Source organism: Stegostoma tigrinum, chromosome 3, assembly GCF_030684315.1.
Source record: "Stegostoma tigrinum isolate sSteTig4 chromosome 3, sSteTig4.hap1, whole genome shotgun sequence".
Taxonomy (NCBI): domain Eukaryota; kingdom Metazoa; phylum Chordata; class Chondrichthyes; order Orectolobiformes; family Stegostomatidae; genus Stegostoma; species Stegostoma tigrinum.
In genome coordinates this window covers 31,844,986-31,859,566 of record NC_081356.1, presented here as the reverse complement: position 1 = coordinate 31,859,566, position 14,581 = coordinate 31,844,986, and the positions used below count along the sequence as shown (strand labels likewise).

Genomic DNA, 14,581 nt, shown 5'->3' with positions numbered 1-14,581 from the left:
TGGGTGTTTTCCAGTAAAGAATAAGGACCCTGCCAGAAGTTAATTAAGTCTAACTAAGAAAGTTAAGTATTGTTAAATAAACAACATTTTTAAACCCTGCAGAGATTGGTAGAACAGAAGACTGGGAAGGTTAAGAAACTAGCAAATGATTAACAAGACAATGAAAGATGAGAAATTGCAGCATGAAAGAATGCTCACAAGAAGTATTAACACTCGTCAATGTCAAAAATGAAAAAGTGGCTAAAGTTGAAGGGTAGCTTTTTCAGTAACTGGAAAATTAATAATGAGAAAGCAGGCAATGTTTGAGGCTTCACGCACATTTTGTACTGTTCTTCATCCTCAAAGATAGGCAAAAAGGAAGGAGGCATTTCATCATCATCATCACCATCATGAGAGGAAAAAATAGTGAGAACATTCAGGGACTTGAGCCTGATATTTGTATTTGTTAAACATCAATCATGTTCCAAGGTAGGTAGGAACAAAATTAGGAGAAGCTTGGAGACTGCAAAGGCCCATGTTGAGTGAAGGACCATAATTTTACCAGATGTTGCATAATGTGGAAAATGCTTGTTTGCTTTGTCCAGAAAAACAGTACAGCAGAATATAAGTTAGTGTGATGACCTGGGTGCTCTTGTACTTGAATAATTATGATATGTCAGCATGTAATTACATAATTAATGAGGAAGGCAAATGGTGTGTTGTCTTAATGCAGTTCGACCAACTATAGAAGTATGAAGTCTTGCAACAATTGTACAGGTCAACCATGATTGCTTTGAATAGTAGCACAAGCTCAAGAGGATGAATGACTTTGTTCCTTTCATTGTGAAAGTAATAGGTTTGTTGTGCACCTGGGATCTCAAAAAGGGGATGTAGGTGCCAAATCATATATGAAGAAATGATGAAATAAGATGTTTGCATTTGTGAGTAAGGTTAGAGAGTAGAAACCATTAAGCCAATGACAAGTCCAATAAGAGTTCAGAAGAAACTTCTGTAGCCAGAGGCTGGCGAGAATGTGTTAGATTATTGTTCAGGTATATAACAAAGATACAATCTAAGGGGATTCTGGATAAACACAAATAGGAGGTGATAGAAGGTTATACCAGTAGAGTTAAGTCAAGAGGTTTAGGAGGAGAGTTGATTGAAACTTAAGCACCAGCTATAGATCAGTTAGCGTGAAAGGCCTATTTCTGTGGTGCATTGTTGAGATGGAGCTATTGACTCTTGGGTGGTTAGAGAAATTAGCTAATTAGGACTTGGAATCAGAAATCTGCAACAGAATGATGAGTTGGTGAAATAGTTTGCATGCCTGGCTGCCACCGTGATTTATTTTCTTTTACCAGGCTACTGGGGCCCCCTAACCTGCTGTGGCAGCTTTTTATGCTCAGTTCTCCCTGCTTCTCACCAAACTTTGAAGTTTTAGGCATTCTATCTTGCTTGTCTTGACTTTTCCTTAATCAGTTTCTTATTATCTCATGCTAATAATTGTTGCAATTTCATCTTCTGTTTCCCCCATCTTAAACACTTCATAGCATATCTAATCTGAGTAGTGTTCTGTTGTTCGCTAAATACATTTCATTGATAATGGATCCAGTAAAGGGTTCTTGGCTGAGTAATTTATTTGTCATTTCACGTATATCTGATACAGTGAGTAGTTTCTTTCCAGAAGAAAAGTTAACCCCTAATATTTTTTTTTCCTTCTCGCTTGATCTTCTGCTCTCGTCTGTCTCTAAAAGGAAAATGAAGTAGATTTGGCCAACTATCTATTTTCTTTTAAGTTAAAGACTTGAAGTGCAGTATGGTTATCAGTATCATCATAATACACAGCTTTTGGCCTCCCAGTATACAGTTGACATTTTTTCCCAGTGCCTTGTTGCTGATAGGCCTGTTTTGTATAGTTGAAGATTTCAAGGCCACTACTGTATTCATTTCTTCTCTGTTGTTTGGGAACTTATGAAGTCTCCCAAATCTTTATTCTCTCCATTATCGTTATTATTAACCCTCCATTACTCTATCTCCTGCCAATTGACAAGCACTCCCTGAACCTCATGTGATCTAACTTAATAGTGTCGAACCTTGTCAAAGGCTTTTCTAAAGCCCAAGGAAATTATGTCGACCACTCTGCCGTCATCAATCTAGTGTTTACTTAGTCAAAAAACACTGAGTCAGGTTTTTGAGCCATGATTTCTCTTGCATGAAACCATGCGGACTATCCTTAATTATTCCTTGCCCCTCCAAATGAATGCAAATCCTATCTCAGAATCACTTCCAACAATTTGCCGTCACCGAAGTCACACTCGTGCACCTGTAGTTCCTAGGCTTCTCCTTACATCCCTTCTTAAACAAAGGCACAACATTAGCCACTCTCCAGGCATCCTGCACCTCACCTGTAGTTATATATGATACAAATATTTCTGCAAGGGGCCTTGCAAATTCCTTTATTTCTGTTTTTTTTTCAATTTCTAGTCTTCTATTTCTGATTTTATGTAACCCTGATTTCCATAGCTCCACCATTGGTAGTCGTCCCTTTGGTTGCCTTTGCGCCAAACTCCAGAAATCTAAAAAAGTAAAGGAATTCTGTTTGTTTCTTCAGGATAGTTAGAAACTTCTGTCCAAATCATTTCATCACCTTTTTGAACATCTTCTGATGTGGCTTGGTGTCTGATTCTTTTTAGTATAAAAGCCATATATATGTGTTGTTGAGGCATGTGTACTTTCTGTCCTGCTGTAAATTTATAGCGTAATGTTTTTAAACTGAAAAGCCTTTGAAACTATGGAGGACATGTTTCATAAATGCCAGGGAACTGGTGCCAATTGTTACAAGCTGTACTTGATCTTTTTTTTAAATTAAGTGTCTTTCTTTCTACAGCGAGCCCAGGCTGCTCTGCAGGCAGTAAATGCAATGCACACTGGCAACATGTCAATGGCAGGCAGCGCAGTCAGTGAGGGGGCACAACTAGCTGGTCAAAGTTCAGTCCTGCGCATCATTGTGGAGAATCTCTTTTATCCTGTTACTCTGGAGGTTTTGCATCAGGTGAGAATTCACGACATTTGGCTGTGAAGAATAGTTATTCAAAGCAAAACAGATGCAAATGACTTGTTAATGATGTTGAGAGCATGTTGATGTTGATGTTGATGTTAACTGGGTTGAATTTCAGAATTCCTAGAAAAGTAAACCACAATACTAAAAGTGTGAAGCATCTGCAACATTCGCATTAAAATCACTGAATTTGGTACATTATCATGTCTGATTTCTTCCTCTTTCACCCCCCTTTCAAAAGTCATCTTGTTTCGGATAACTTTTTGCCATGTGCCATTTTCTAATATAAGCAATTTATTACTAGGCCCCATTAATAAATTTAACCAGGTTGCTTTGTAGTACAAATGTCAGGGCTGTGTTTGGCAATGTTTGATGGTGCAGATACCATATGGAGTTGGCTGGGCATCATTTTACAATCCTATGTAGTGGGTCCCTGGACAAACACTTCAGTGCCTATAATACTCTGCTGATAATAAATATTACGCATGGACTTCAACTAATGTATATTGCTTTTCAGTGAAGTATACAGTGTTTTAATGGCTTTGTTTAATGAAAATACAAATCCCGTCTGAGAGAGATGACCGGATTATCTCCCTTGTCATTCCTGCTTTAAGACGACACACAGATATAAGTGACTGATGTGGGCTTACGCATAGATAAGTTGTACTGTACAATTATCTTCTACATTTTGCTGGGGAAATGACCTTACTTTGACTGTGGGACTAGTTTTTTATGTCATGTGTTCTGTTTATTGAGTGCATACACTTTGTGTATTATAAAATAGGTTGATGTTAGCCTGCCCTGGCTTCAACTCATTGACTGATGCTGTCAATACTCAAATGTATTTTCATTAGTAATTGTGTGTTAAGGTCTGGTATGCTTCCATTTTCAGGGGCTGGTAACAACTTAACTTGTCAGTTTACTGGTTTATTCTGTTATACTAATGCATATTTCACTCTGAACAGATATTTACCAAGTATGGAACCGTGCTGAAAATAATCACTTTCACAAAGAATAATCAGTTCCAGGCACTGCTACAATATGCTGACCCAATGCATGCTCATCATGCTAAACTGGTTAGTGTTGGGTACAAGAGGTAGTCCCTTTTTATAATTATTAGTTGCTACATATCTATTAAGACAAGTCATTCAACAATTTAGAATGAATCTCTAGGACAAGCACTGTCTTTTGGCTGTAACTTTTATTTCTCTGCTAATTATGCTACTTTAATGGGTACACAATTTTCTAAAAAAATTTGATGCTATCATTAATGAAAGGAAAATCTGCACACAAGACTATTCTGTTGTTTATTTTATACCAGGATCACTAATATCGAACTGCTTTGTGTTAGGTTTCCCATTTATGCATACAAACCCATACAGTATTTTGAATAGGCTGTATCTATTGTTGCTCTGTAACAAGCTGTCAGTAGATTTCTGAGAGCTATCTCTTAGGAGGATTCCTTCCACTTTGCTTTTGTTGAGCATTTGCCTGGGATTGCAAATTGATCGCAAATATCATACTTGCCTCAAGGTGTCAGGAATTGAATAGTGTGCTTCATTTGTTTATACCCTGCATGGTGAGCTTAAAATAAATTCAATGGAATGCCACCTGTTGCTTTAGAGATCCTTGGATTGGTGGATAATACTCTACTTACTTGACTTTCTCCAGGCTTTGGATGGCCAGAATATCTACAATGCTTGCTGTACTTTACGTATTGAATTCTCAAAGCTGACTAGTCTTAATGTTAAATACAACAATGACAAAAGCAGAGACTTTACACGTCTTGATCTTCCTTCCGGCGACGGCCAGCCGACCGTTGATCCTTCTGTGGCCGCCGCTTTTGGTAAGGAAAGCTCACTTCTAGGTAAATACATAATGACAGGTAAATTTTATGCTTTGTTGTTTGTTGAATCTTTTCATTCCATTCTGTCTTCAGTTTCTCTGTGCTGTGTCCACATCATCCAAATGAATTGAATCATTAAAGTTAATTCTTCTTTTCACTGGGGACTGAGTAGGTAGGGAACAACTCTTTCTCAAACAGTGGAATCAAGAGACGAAAGGTAGTGACTTGCAAGTTAATTGACATAACATTCAAGGTGAAGAGAAGAAGAGGGAATGGATATCTTTTTGAAAAGAGAAGAAAATGTACTGAGATATAGGAAAAAGAACAAGGAATTGGTACTATTTTTTAAAAAAAGAACTGGTCCAGACAGTCTTGATAGACCAAGCAGCCTTGTTCTGTGCTGTTCATTCAGTGAATATGCCCAGCCATCTCCTGACTTGAAGACATGCTTTTATCATTTTAAGCTATCTTGTGTGTTGTGCAGGTCGTCTTGGTAAAAAGCCTGTGCCAACCTGATCGCCAGTATTGTTTACTTGTGAACCTCTGAACAGTAAATAAGCAGAACAATGAGCTGTGTAGTCAGAGTTGTGCCTGCAATATTGTGTTTTGAAACTGGCACACTTGCTATTTTGGTTAGGTCAAGAGACTCCAGCATAACGTCAGTAAACCAATTAGAAGGGAAAATCATCAAACTTTTCTCAAAAAATAAGTTCATAGAATCCCTACAGTGTGGCATCAGGCCATTCGGCCCACTAAGTCTGCATTGACCCTCAGAAGAGTATCCCAGCCCTGTGTTTCTGCATTTCCCACAGCTAATCTGCCAAGCCTGCACGTTCCTGGACACTCTAGCAATTTATTATGGCCAGTCCACATAACCTGCAAGGACTGGGAGGAAACCAGAGCACCTGGAGAAAACCCACACAGACACTGGGGAGAACGTGCAAATTCCACGCAGGCAGTCGCCCGAGGGGTGAAATTCAAACCTAGGTCTCTAGGACTGTAAGGCAGCAGTGCTAACCACTTAAATGTTTTTCCTGTTGCTTTTACATGGGGTGATGGAAACTTAATTTATAAAAAAACAAATTTTGTTCTCAAAGGTGGGTTTAAATTGAATTAACATTTTCTGAATGGTTTAGTTCTTGGAGTATGTTCCCCTTTTATGTAAAGAAACATTAGATCCAATTCAGTTTTCAGTCAATGACTTGGCTTTACTCCACAGCCTGGTTACTGCTGACTTCTGCTGTGGGATCAGGTCAGCAAAGATATTACAACAGCAAACGAGATGAGTGTTTAGATTGATTAGTAAATGTATGTTTACATAGTCCAAATTACAACATCTGAGCACATTACAGGTATACACTAGATGTCTGCATTATCACTCAGTACTTCTCTTTGTCCTTTCTTTTGATTGAGTCTGGCTGAGTAAGAATATTTGCTATTTACTAATAGTAAGAGTAGACTTGGACTCTTCCTCTTCTCTCCCCCCCCCCCCCCCCCTGCCGCCGCGCGCGCCCCCCCACCCCCACCCCCCCTGAAAAAAACTCCAACCATTTCTCTTGACTTTTTTGTATTTCTGCTTTTTACTTCTGACTTTTGTATGTTGGATAGTTGTTCTGGCTTCTGTATCAAAGATGTACTTTTAAAATTTGGGATTTTGAGCCTGAAATAGCGCTAGAGAATGGTGACTTTGTACAGTTTTCACTGTACTTCTGTACTTGAGTACGCATGACATTAAAGCCTAATTCTAAAACCCTGTTTCCTGACCAGTTGATTTTTTTATAAATATGTATATCTGAGACTTGTTTCCAGTGGAAAATTTAGATTATATTCCCTAAAGGGGTTTCGTTAGGGCAGTGACTTCTATTTGCAGGCTGTGCTAAAAACCTTTGCAGCAAGATTTTCACGGAAGATGGTCAATGATATCCTCAGGATAACTTTCTGGACTGATTGAAAGTGCAGATCATTTATAGGTGGTCAGTAGTTTACTATTCAGTGGAATACTTCAATTTACCACTTCAGTTTGATGGACTAACTTAGTGTTGGCATCCACTTCTCAAATGATGATGAATAGCAGAAAGACTGTGTATAAAGCACAATGCCGAAGAGTTTGATTCATCAGAGGTGTCAACCCGTGACTTGGTTGCATTAACAATTTTTTAAAAATACTCATTGGCTATTTTTGTATGTTTTCTGCTGTGAAATGGGATATATATATTTTTGATGTACATATAGTGTGTCCTTTTTTAATCTTAGTAAATAAATTTGAGTATTTTATGCATTAATTGTTTACTTAGTTATGGTAATTTAGTTAGTGATCGTTACACAACTCAGCCAAAAATAAAGAATGGTCAGTAGTTGTAGTGTTTTCTCTTAGGTTCTGAAAGCTTTGATAAAAACTATTCTGTAAAGCATTGAGACTTAACTAAGGAATATCTTTCATCTGAACAAATTTCAGCAGAAGCTAAATTGAGTGCACTGCATTCAGGGAGTTGGCAAGTAATTGCACCTGCAATGGTGATTCTGATGCTAAAATATAACTCAACAAATTGATCCTGCATGTTTTATCACCATCCTTTGAAAAATTAGCTTACCAACTTTAGCCATGTCATATCTGACATTTTTTTTACTGGAAGCCATTCACATGAGCTGAGATGCTGAGGTGGGAGGGAGAAGTCGCTTGAGATCTTTGCCAACCAGGTCTGACGGTGCCACTTACTCAATATTGTGTACAAGTTGGCATCAGAGATTTGCAGGATCAAGGTTACTCAAAGGTGTTATTCACATGAAAACCCAAATTTTTGGGAGTGAATGATAGTGTGCTTCTCAAATTGAAGAAAATTGGCAATTCGCAAGGTTTTTTCTATTGTAGTGCTATAGCAACTGCTGAACTGGTGTTTCACCATTGGCTGGATGTAGTGTAAATTTAAATCTAATTGGGGGGTAAAACTCCTAACTTAAACCAAGTGAACGTTTTACATTACTGACGTCTAAGGTATACTAGATAAATCCTCATTGTTACTTCTGCTTGGAATATTGTTTGTGGGTGATGCATTTTTGCATATGCTGTCAAAGATCCAATTATAAGTAATTGTTTCATAACGAGAAATTCAACTCCAAGTTTCTTTTCTGCATCAGTGGAGCTCAAATTGTAACAAAAGATAACAGCATTTTGGAAGAGTAGGAAATGTTTTTTTGAGCAACTGTACAAAATTAATATTTTGGTGTTTCTTTCTCTTAGGTGCACCCGGTATCATTTCCAACCCCTATGGGGGTGGTGGATTTGGCCCTGCCCTCGGCTTTCCACAAACTGCAGGTAAGCGTGGTCAGGCCTAACACTTTTAAAATTGCATTTTAAAAATATTTTTGCAAATTGCAGGAAACCTAACTTGCAGTTCCTTTTCAAGTGAAACAATTCTTTTTCCCCTCATTTGAGTGGTGTGTAAATACTGTGCAGATCCAAAGATCTAACGTTGACCTTCAGTGTGTGTTAAGTCTGACTGATCTTAACTGTCACCTGAATCTGATGATTATCTACTAATCTCCAACTGCGAAGAATATGGTGCAAATTGGGTTGGTCCTCACTGTCCATTTCGATACATGATGTACTGAAGTGAGCCTGTTTTGCTGACTCAGGAGGGGAAGGAATACTTTACTGCTCCTGGAGGTTTAATTTGTATTGTTTGAGATGTATGTTATTAAAACCTCATGACTTAATCTCATGGAATTATTAATTTTAAAATGTAACTTTTTTTTTCCTCATCAACTCGGCTCTGTTTCTATTAAACTTTTGAAATGTGTTTCATCATGTGAAGAAAGCACATGTACCATGATTGATCTTAAAATCTTTACTGTCTCCAGGTCTGTCTGTTCAAGGAATCCCAGGAGGGCTTGGGCATCTTGGCCTTCCACATGGTGCAGTTGGTGGCCGTCTAGCAATGCATGGTATCGGCCCAGCAGCAAACTCTGTCTTGCTAGTTAGCAACCTAAACCCTGAGGTTGGTGAAATCACAAAGAACCGAAGAATTCCGAGTCTGCCTATTTCCTTTCACTACCCCCACACCCCCACCCCCAAAAAATTTCATTACTTGTCTATGTTCCTTCAGGAATTAGAGCTGTAAGTACTTCTTAAAAATGGCTTTTAGAAAGGCCATGATTTAGATTTATATTGGTTAGTGCATTACTAGTAATTTGTAACATCCATGTATGCAGAATCATCCTTCTACAGTATGATCAATTCCGAATCAAATGCAGTTTTGATAATTTCTCAAACTGAAGAAGATACTTCATGGTTTACGTTTGCATGTGCTCTTGCACTATGCACAGTACAAGTGGGCTGTGAAAGGGTTGATCATTTTAGCTCAACTTTGAGCTTACATATGTTACCATTAACTGTTATTGGCTCCAGTGCCTGACATTAATGTTCTGACTGACTCTGATGGAGGCCAGTGATACTTGCAGGGCACCCAGTGTTCCTGTAATCTGTGGCTCGGCACAATGCAAATGCATGTGGTGCATGCTTTACCAGGGGCGTGTATATTTGCACGTGTTGATACCAGTAGCACCCTGCAGTTTTGATTTGTGTACTATGTGGATATGATTACCAGATGCATGCTGGATAGAAGTACTTGTATAGCATATCATCTTGTAACAAGGAATTGTGCTAGCAGCTGACTATAAATCGACCCAGGTCCCAACTGATTTTGGAGCATTGTAAAGCTCCTTGCATCATACTTTGCTTTCTTCATTCTTGCATGAGATGTGGGCAAGGCCAACGTTTTTGACCCATTCCTAATTGCCCTGGAACGAAGTGGCTTGCTTGCCCATTTCCAAGAACAGTGAAGAGCCCACCCACATTGCTGTGGATCTTGGGAGACACGTGCACCAAACCAAGTAAAGGTGATAGATTTCTTTCTCTGAAGAACAGTAGTAAACTTGATGGATTTTGACAACAAATCAGTGATTTTTTTCCATCATTTGAGACTGCCTTTCTGTTTGTGGTTTTATGGAATAAGTTCAAATTCGATTGGCTGTCATTGTGTGATTTTTGACCTTTGTCCTCTCTCTAATCACCTCTGGGACGTGGGCATTGCTGGCTGGACCAGCAATTATTGTTCATTCCAAGCTGCCCTTAAGGTGGCCATGAGCTGCCTCCTTGAACTATTGTAGTGGTGAAAACAATAACTTGAGCTCTTGGTTATGAGTTCTATAACATTACCACTATAACATTTCCCTTTCTGAAACATATCAAAGTTGAGCTGAAAATCTCAAAATCACTTGAATCATGAAAGTCACATACAGCATGTAGTCACTAATTAATTAGCAGAAGGCAAGTGGAATGTTGGCCTTTATTGTAAAAGTAAGCAAGTCCTGTTATAATCATACAGGATATTGGTGAGACTGAGAGTACTGTGTACAGTTATGGCCACCTCACTTGAAGTGAGAGATAAATGAAGTCATCTCAGGAGTTTATTACATTGACTCCTGGATGAAGAGGTTGTTTTAATGAGCAATGATTTAACATTTGGTCTATACCCATTGGACTTTAAAGAATTAGTGTTTGTCTTATTGAAATGTTTTAAATTTAAAGGGGGTAGATGCTTAAAGGATAATTACTGCTGAGGCTATATGGAACTTTGGGGCACAGTTTCGAGATGACAGATCTTCCAGTTAAGATAGAGATGAGTTTAGTTGTTCTTTGGAATTTTATTCTGCAGCGATGGTTGGCCATTAGAATATATTCAGCTTGAACTAGGTCAAGCTTCGATCTCCAAGAGAGTCAAGGGTTATCAGGACAGGCGGGAGAGGCTGCAATCAAATCAGCCATGATTTTATTGAATGATAGAGCAAGCTTGAGGGGCTAAATGGCTGACCTCTCTGATTTTCAGTGTTCCTCTGATCGAAATCAAATATCTCACAAACAGCTTAAAACACAAGTGACAATGGCTAGCAACTTTTTAATTGAAATTTTAGTGCATGACTCTGGTGTCTAACTGCCAAATAGATCTATTTATTTCTTTCTAACCATGTTTTTTTCTTTTCATCTTTCTGTTAGGCAATTTCCAAGTTGATTGTAGAGTACCCAAAAATATCTAAAAATGTTTATAGCAGTGGGTCTCTATTGCAACTTAAATTGTTTTTCCTGCTAATTTGCTGAGTCCAAAAATTGTGTTAACAAATAAAAAGAAACTCAATATTTACTCGAAGTAAAAGCGAGTACCACCTCCACCACCATTTTGTACTCTTAACAATGGTGGTTACCAGTGAGATGATGCCTTAAATTACTTTGGCTAAGATTGACTACCTTCGGTATTTTCTGTTGTCAGCAAGTGGTCATTATCCTTGTTTATTTTCATATTCTTTGGTATTTTCTTTGGTGTTTTGATGAATGTTACATCTGTGCGACATGCAAATTTTTTTTAAAAATTCTGTGGTTTGCTTGCTTCCCAGTGCTTTTGAGCTGGATAGTAACGTAATTATAAACTTCCCATTATCACCGCTGTCTCCATGGTCTGCCAGAACATGCCTTTAGTTTAGAGAAAACAAAACTCAACATCAATAAACAAGGCCCTGTTCCTAAAGCAACAGGGATATGTTTAGCTGGCCCATGTGATTTTTTTGTAATGAAAGTTTACTGTGCCCTTGTGTTAATATTTGCTTAATTTTAAATTTAACTGAAACCATATCATTAACTGAAACAATTGCAAAGTTGTAATTATTTGTTATCATTCATACAGTATGAAGTGCTCTGATATTCACATTAAAATTATTTTTAATAACTGAACAGTTTAAAGGAAATTATTCATGTAATCTGTGCAATAGTAGCTTTCGCCAAAAGTTTTCACATTAATATTTCAGTCGAAGTGTTAAAAGCTAACAAATAGTTTTTAATTTAATGACCGGTTTTCATAAAGCTGGAAAAGCGAGCAGGAGTTTGATACTCCTGAAAAAGCTGACAAAAACCAAAATTTCTTCTCTTCATACTAGAATAGCACGATTAGGCTTTTGTGATACAGAACAATTCTGATTTAACTTCTCCAGCCACATACAGCAGGTATAGGCTTCTCTCATTTGTTTTAGATATATTTTTGAGCAAATGAAAACTTACTGTAGTCTACAAAATTTTGCTACTTGCTGGTTTTTAAGTAGTTGTTTTGGATGGGACATGGATACAACCATTAAATATAAGAGATTTATTATCAGTACACCTGCCTGCTCTTAGGTTTTTGTTAGACTGTAAATTGAGCTTGTAAGAATGAGAATCAGAGTGGCAACTGAGTTAAGTCATTATGTTTACCAGATCAGTGGTTTTACTGAAGAATAATTAATTATTAATTGCATCCATTGAGATGTCCGTGACCTATGGAGGATTAAAAATAGGGGGGAAATAAATAACTTTCTTAGTCAGGGAACAAAATTGTCTTGAACTATTTTACTGACTTGATGATATTTCTTTCTCACCCCTTCACTGTCCTGCTTCACTATTGCATCATTGTCCAAAAATTGCCATATCAACAACTGTCCCTAAAGTGGAAATAGTTTACTGCATTTGAACTTTTTGTTTTGTGATCAAATCAATTGCTTGATGAATCAAAGTGGCCTTCAACTGTAATGCTGAAATCCTCTTCGATATGCGTGATTTGATGATGTTTGTCTCCAGACCCATCTTGTGCTGACTTGTTTTGTTTCCCCTTACTACAGAAGGTTTCACCTCACTGGCTGTTCATCCTCTTTGGTATGTTGTCATTTCCACTGCTGTTTTACAATGTAAATTTTAGTTTGCATTTAAGTTTTGTGCTTCATTCAACAGTGTCTCACATCTATGCTATTAATGAATTTTGTGTTAAAGATTAAAATGCATGGAATTTAATTTCTGCAGTGTACCATTTGTTAAATTGTGCACATGTCATTTTTAAAAAATGTTTAAGTAATGGAAAATTATTTTCTTTTTGTCCTCTAATTCTGTCCTGTTTATACTCTGCTTTGATTTTATTTGTCACTGATTATATTTCATACTTACGGTGGAATTGATTTTTATTTTTGTTTTGTTTGATCATCCTGAAGGAGTTTATGGTGATGTACATCGTGTGAAGATCTTGTTCAATAAAAAAGAAAATGCCTTAATACAGATGGCAGATGCAAATCAAGCTCAATTGGGTAAGGCTTATGAGCTAATTTTATGAAATGTAGTTCACAATTTAGTTGCTTGTCAATTTTCCTTTACCTTTCCCTTTTAATTGGTCTTGCTGGTCGTGACCCATCCCCAAAAAAAGGTCTGGATTCTCACGCATGCTCCGACACTTCCACCATCTACAATCCGACCCCACCTCCCAATACATTTTTCCATCCCCGCCCTTGTCTGCTTTCCGGAGAGACGACTCTCTCCGTGACTCCCTTGTTCGCTCCACACTGCCCTCCAACCCCACCACACCCGGCACCTTCCCCTGCAACCACAGGAAGTGCTACACTTGCCCCCACACCACCTCCCTCACCCCCATCCCACGCCCCAAGATGACTTTCCATATTAAGCAGAGGTTCACCTGCACATCTGCCAATGTGGTATACTGTATCCATTGTGCCCGGTGTGGCTGCCTCTACATTGGGGAAACCAAGCGGAGGCTTGGGGACCGCTTTGCAGAACACCTCCGCTCGGTTCGCAATAAACAACTGCACCTCCCAGTCGCGAACCACTTCAACTCCCCCTCCCATTCTTTAGATGACATGTCCATCATGGGCCTCCTGCAGTGCCACAATGATGCCACCCAAAGCTTGCAGGAACAGCAACTCATATATCCTGCTTGGGAACCCTGCAGCCCAATGGTATCAATGTGGACTTCACCAGCTTCAAAATCTCCCCTCCCCCACTGCATCCCACAACCAGCCCAGCTCATCCCCCTCCCCCCACTGCATCCCAAAACCAGCCCAGCCTGTCTCTGCCTCCCTAACCTGTTCTTCCTCTCACCCATCCCTTCCTCCCTCCTCGAGCCGCACCTCCATTTCCTACCTACTAACCTCATCCCACCTCCTTGACCTGTCTGTCTTCCCTGGACTGACCTATCCCCTCGCTACCTCCCCACCTATACTCTCCTCTCCACCTATCTTCTTTTCTCTCCATCTTTGGTCCGCCTCCCCCTCTGTCCCTATTTATTCCAGAACCCTCACCCCATCCCCCTCTCTGATGAAGGGTCTAGGCCCGAAACGTCAGCTTTTGTGCTCCTGAGATGCTGCTTGGCCTGCTGTGTTCATCCAGCTCCACAGTTTGTAATCTTGGATTCTCCAGCATCTGCAGTTCCCATTATCTCTGGATTCTCGCAGGTGCCTGCTGTTTAGTGAGTCATAATATTGATGGCTATTTGGCCTGCACATCTCAGCTGTAGGTCACATTTTCACTTAACCTCCAGGTACCTGTACGTCCAACAGAATAGTAGATAAGATTTCAAAACACCAACCGTTGCCAGGTGTTCTGTTTTCCATTCTGGGAGCTGAGAGGACAATGTGCTTTAGTTTGTTACCTTGGCTTAAGGGTAGCCAGTTTAGATCGGTCTCATTTTTTAAGTCACTGAAATTACTGATGTTAAAGTAATAAGTTGAACCTGATTAATTGAGTTTGAAATTATTGACTTTATTAACTGATCCAAAAGGCTGTATCCAAATTCAAGCTCCATTCTTTCCAATGTAGTTGATGGCTCACCAATCAAATT

General features: G+C 38.9%; 1 protein-coding gene across 3 annotated transcripts in view; it reads left to right on the top strand.

Annotated features, from left to right (window-relative positions):
* ptbp3 (polypyrimidine tract binding protein 3) overlaps window positions 1-14,581 on the top strand; it is a 106,355-nt gene that overhangs the window by 79,292 nt on the left and 12,482 nt on the right. For 2 of the 3 annotated variants that reach the window (XM_048528134.2, XM_048528132.2), the window contains 7 exons: window positions 2,867-3,031; window positions 4,003-4,113; window positions 4,709-4,904; window positions 8,122-8,196; window positions 8,742-8,878; window positions 12,582-12,615; window positions 12,945-13,037. In XM_048528134.2, the coding sequence (XP_048384091.1) occupies window positions 2,867-3,031; window positions 4,003-4,113; window positions 4,709-4,904; window positions 8,122-8,196; window positions 8,742-8,878; window positions 12,582-12,615; window positions 12,945-13,037 (811 nt within the window). The remainder of the gene's footprint in view (window positions 1-2,866; window positions 3,032-4,002; window positions 4,114-4,708; window positions 4,905-8,121; window positions 8,197-8,741; window positions 8,879-12,581; window positions 12,616-12,944; window positions 13,038-14,581) is intronic. The other variant, XM_048528133.2, reaches the window with a different exon arrangement.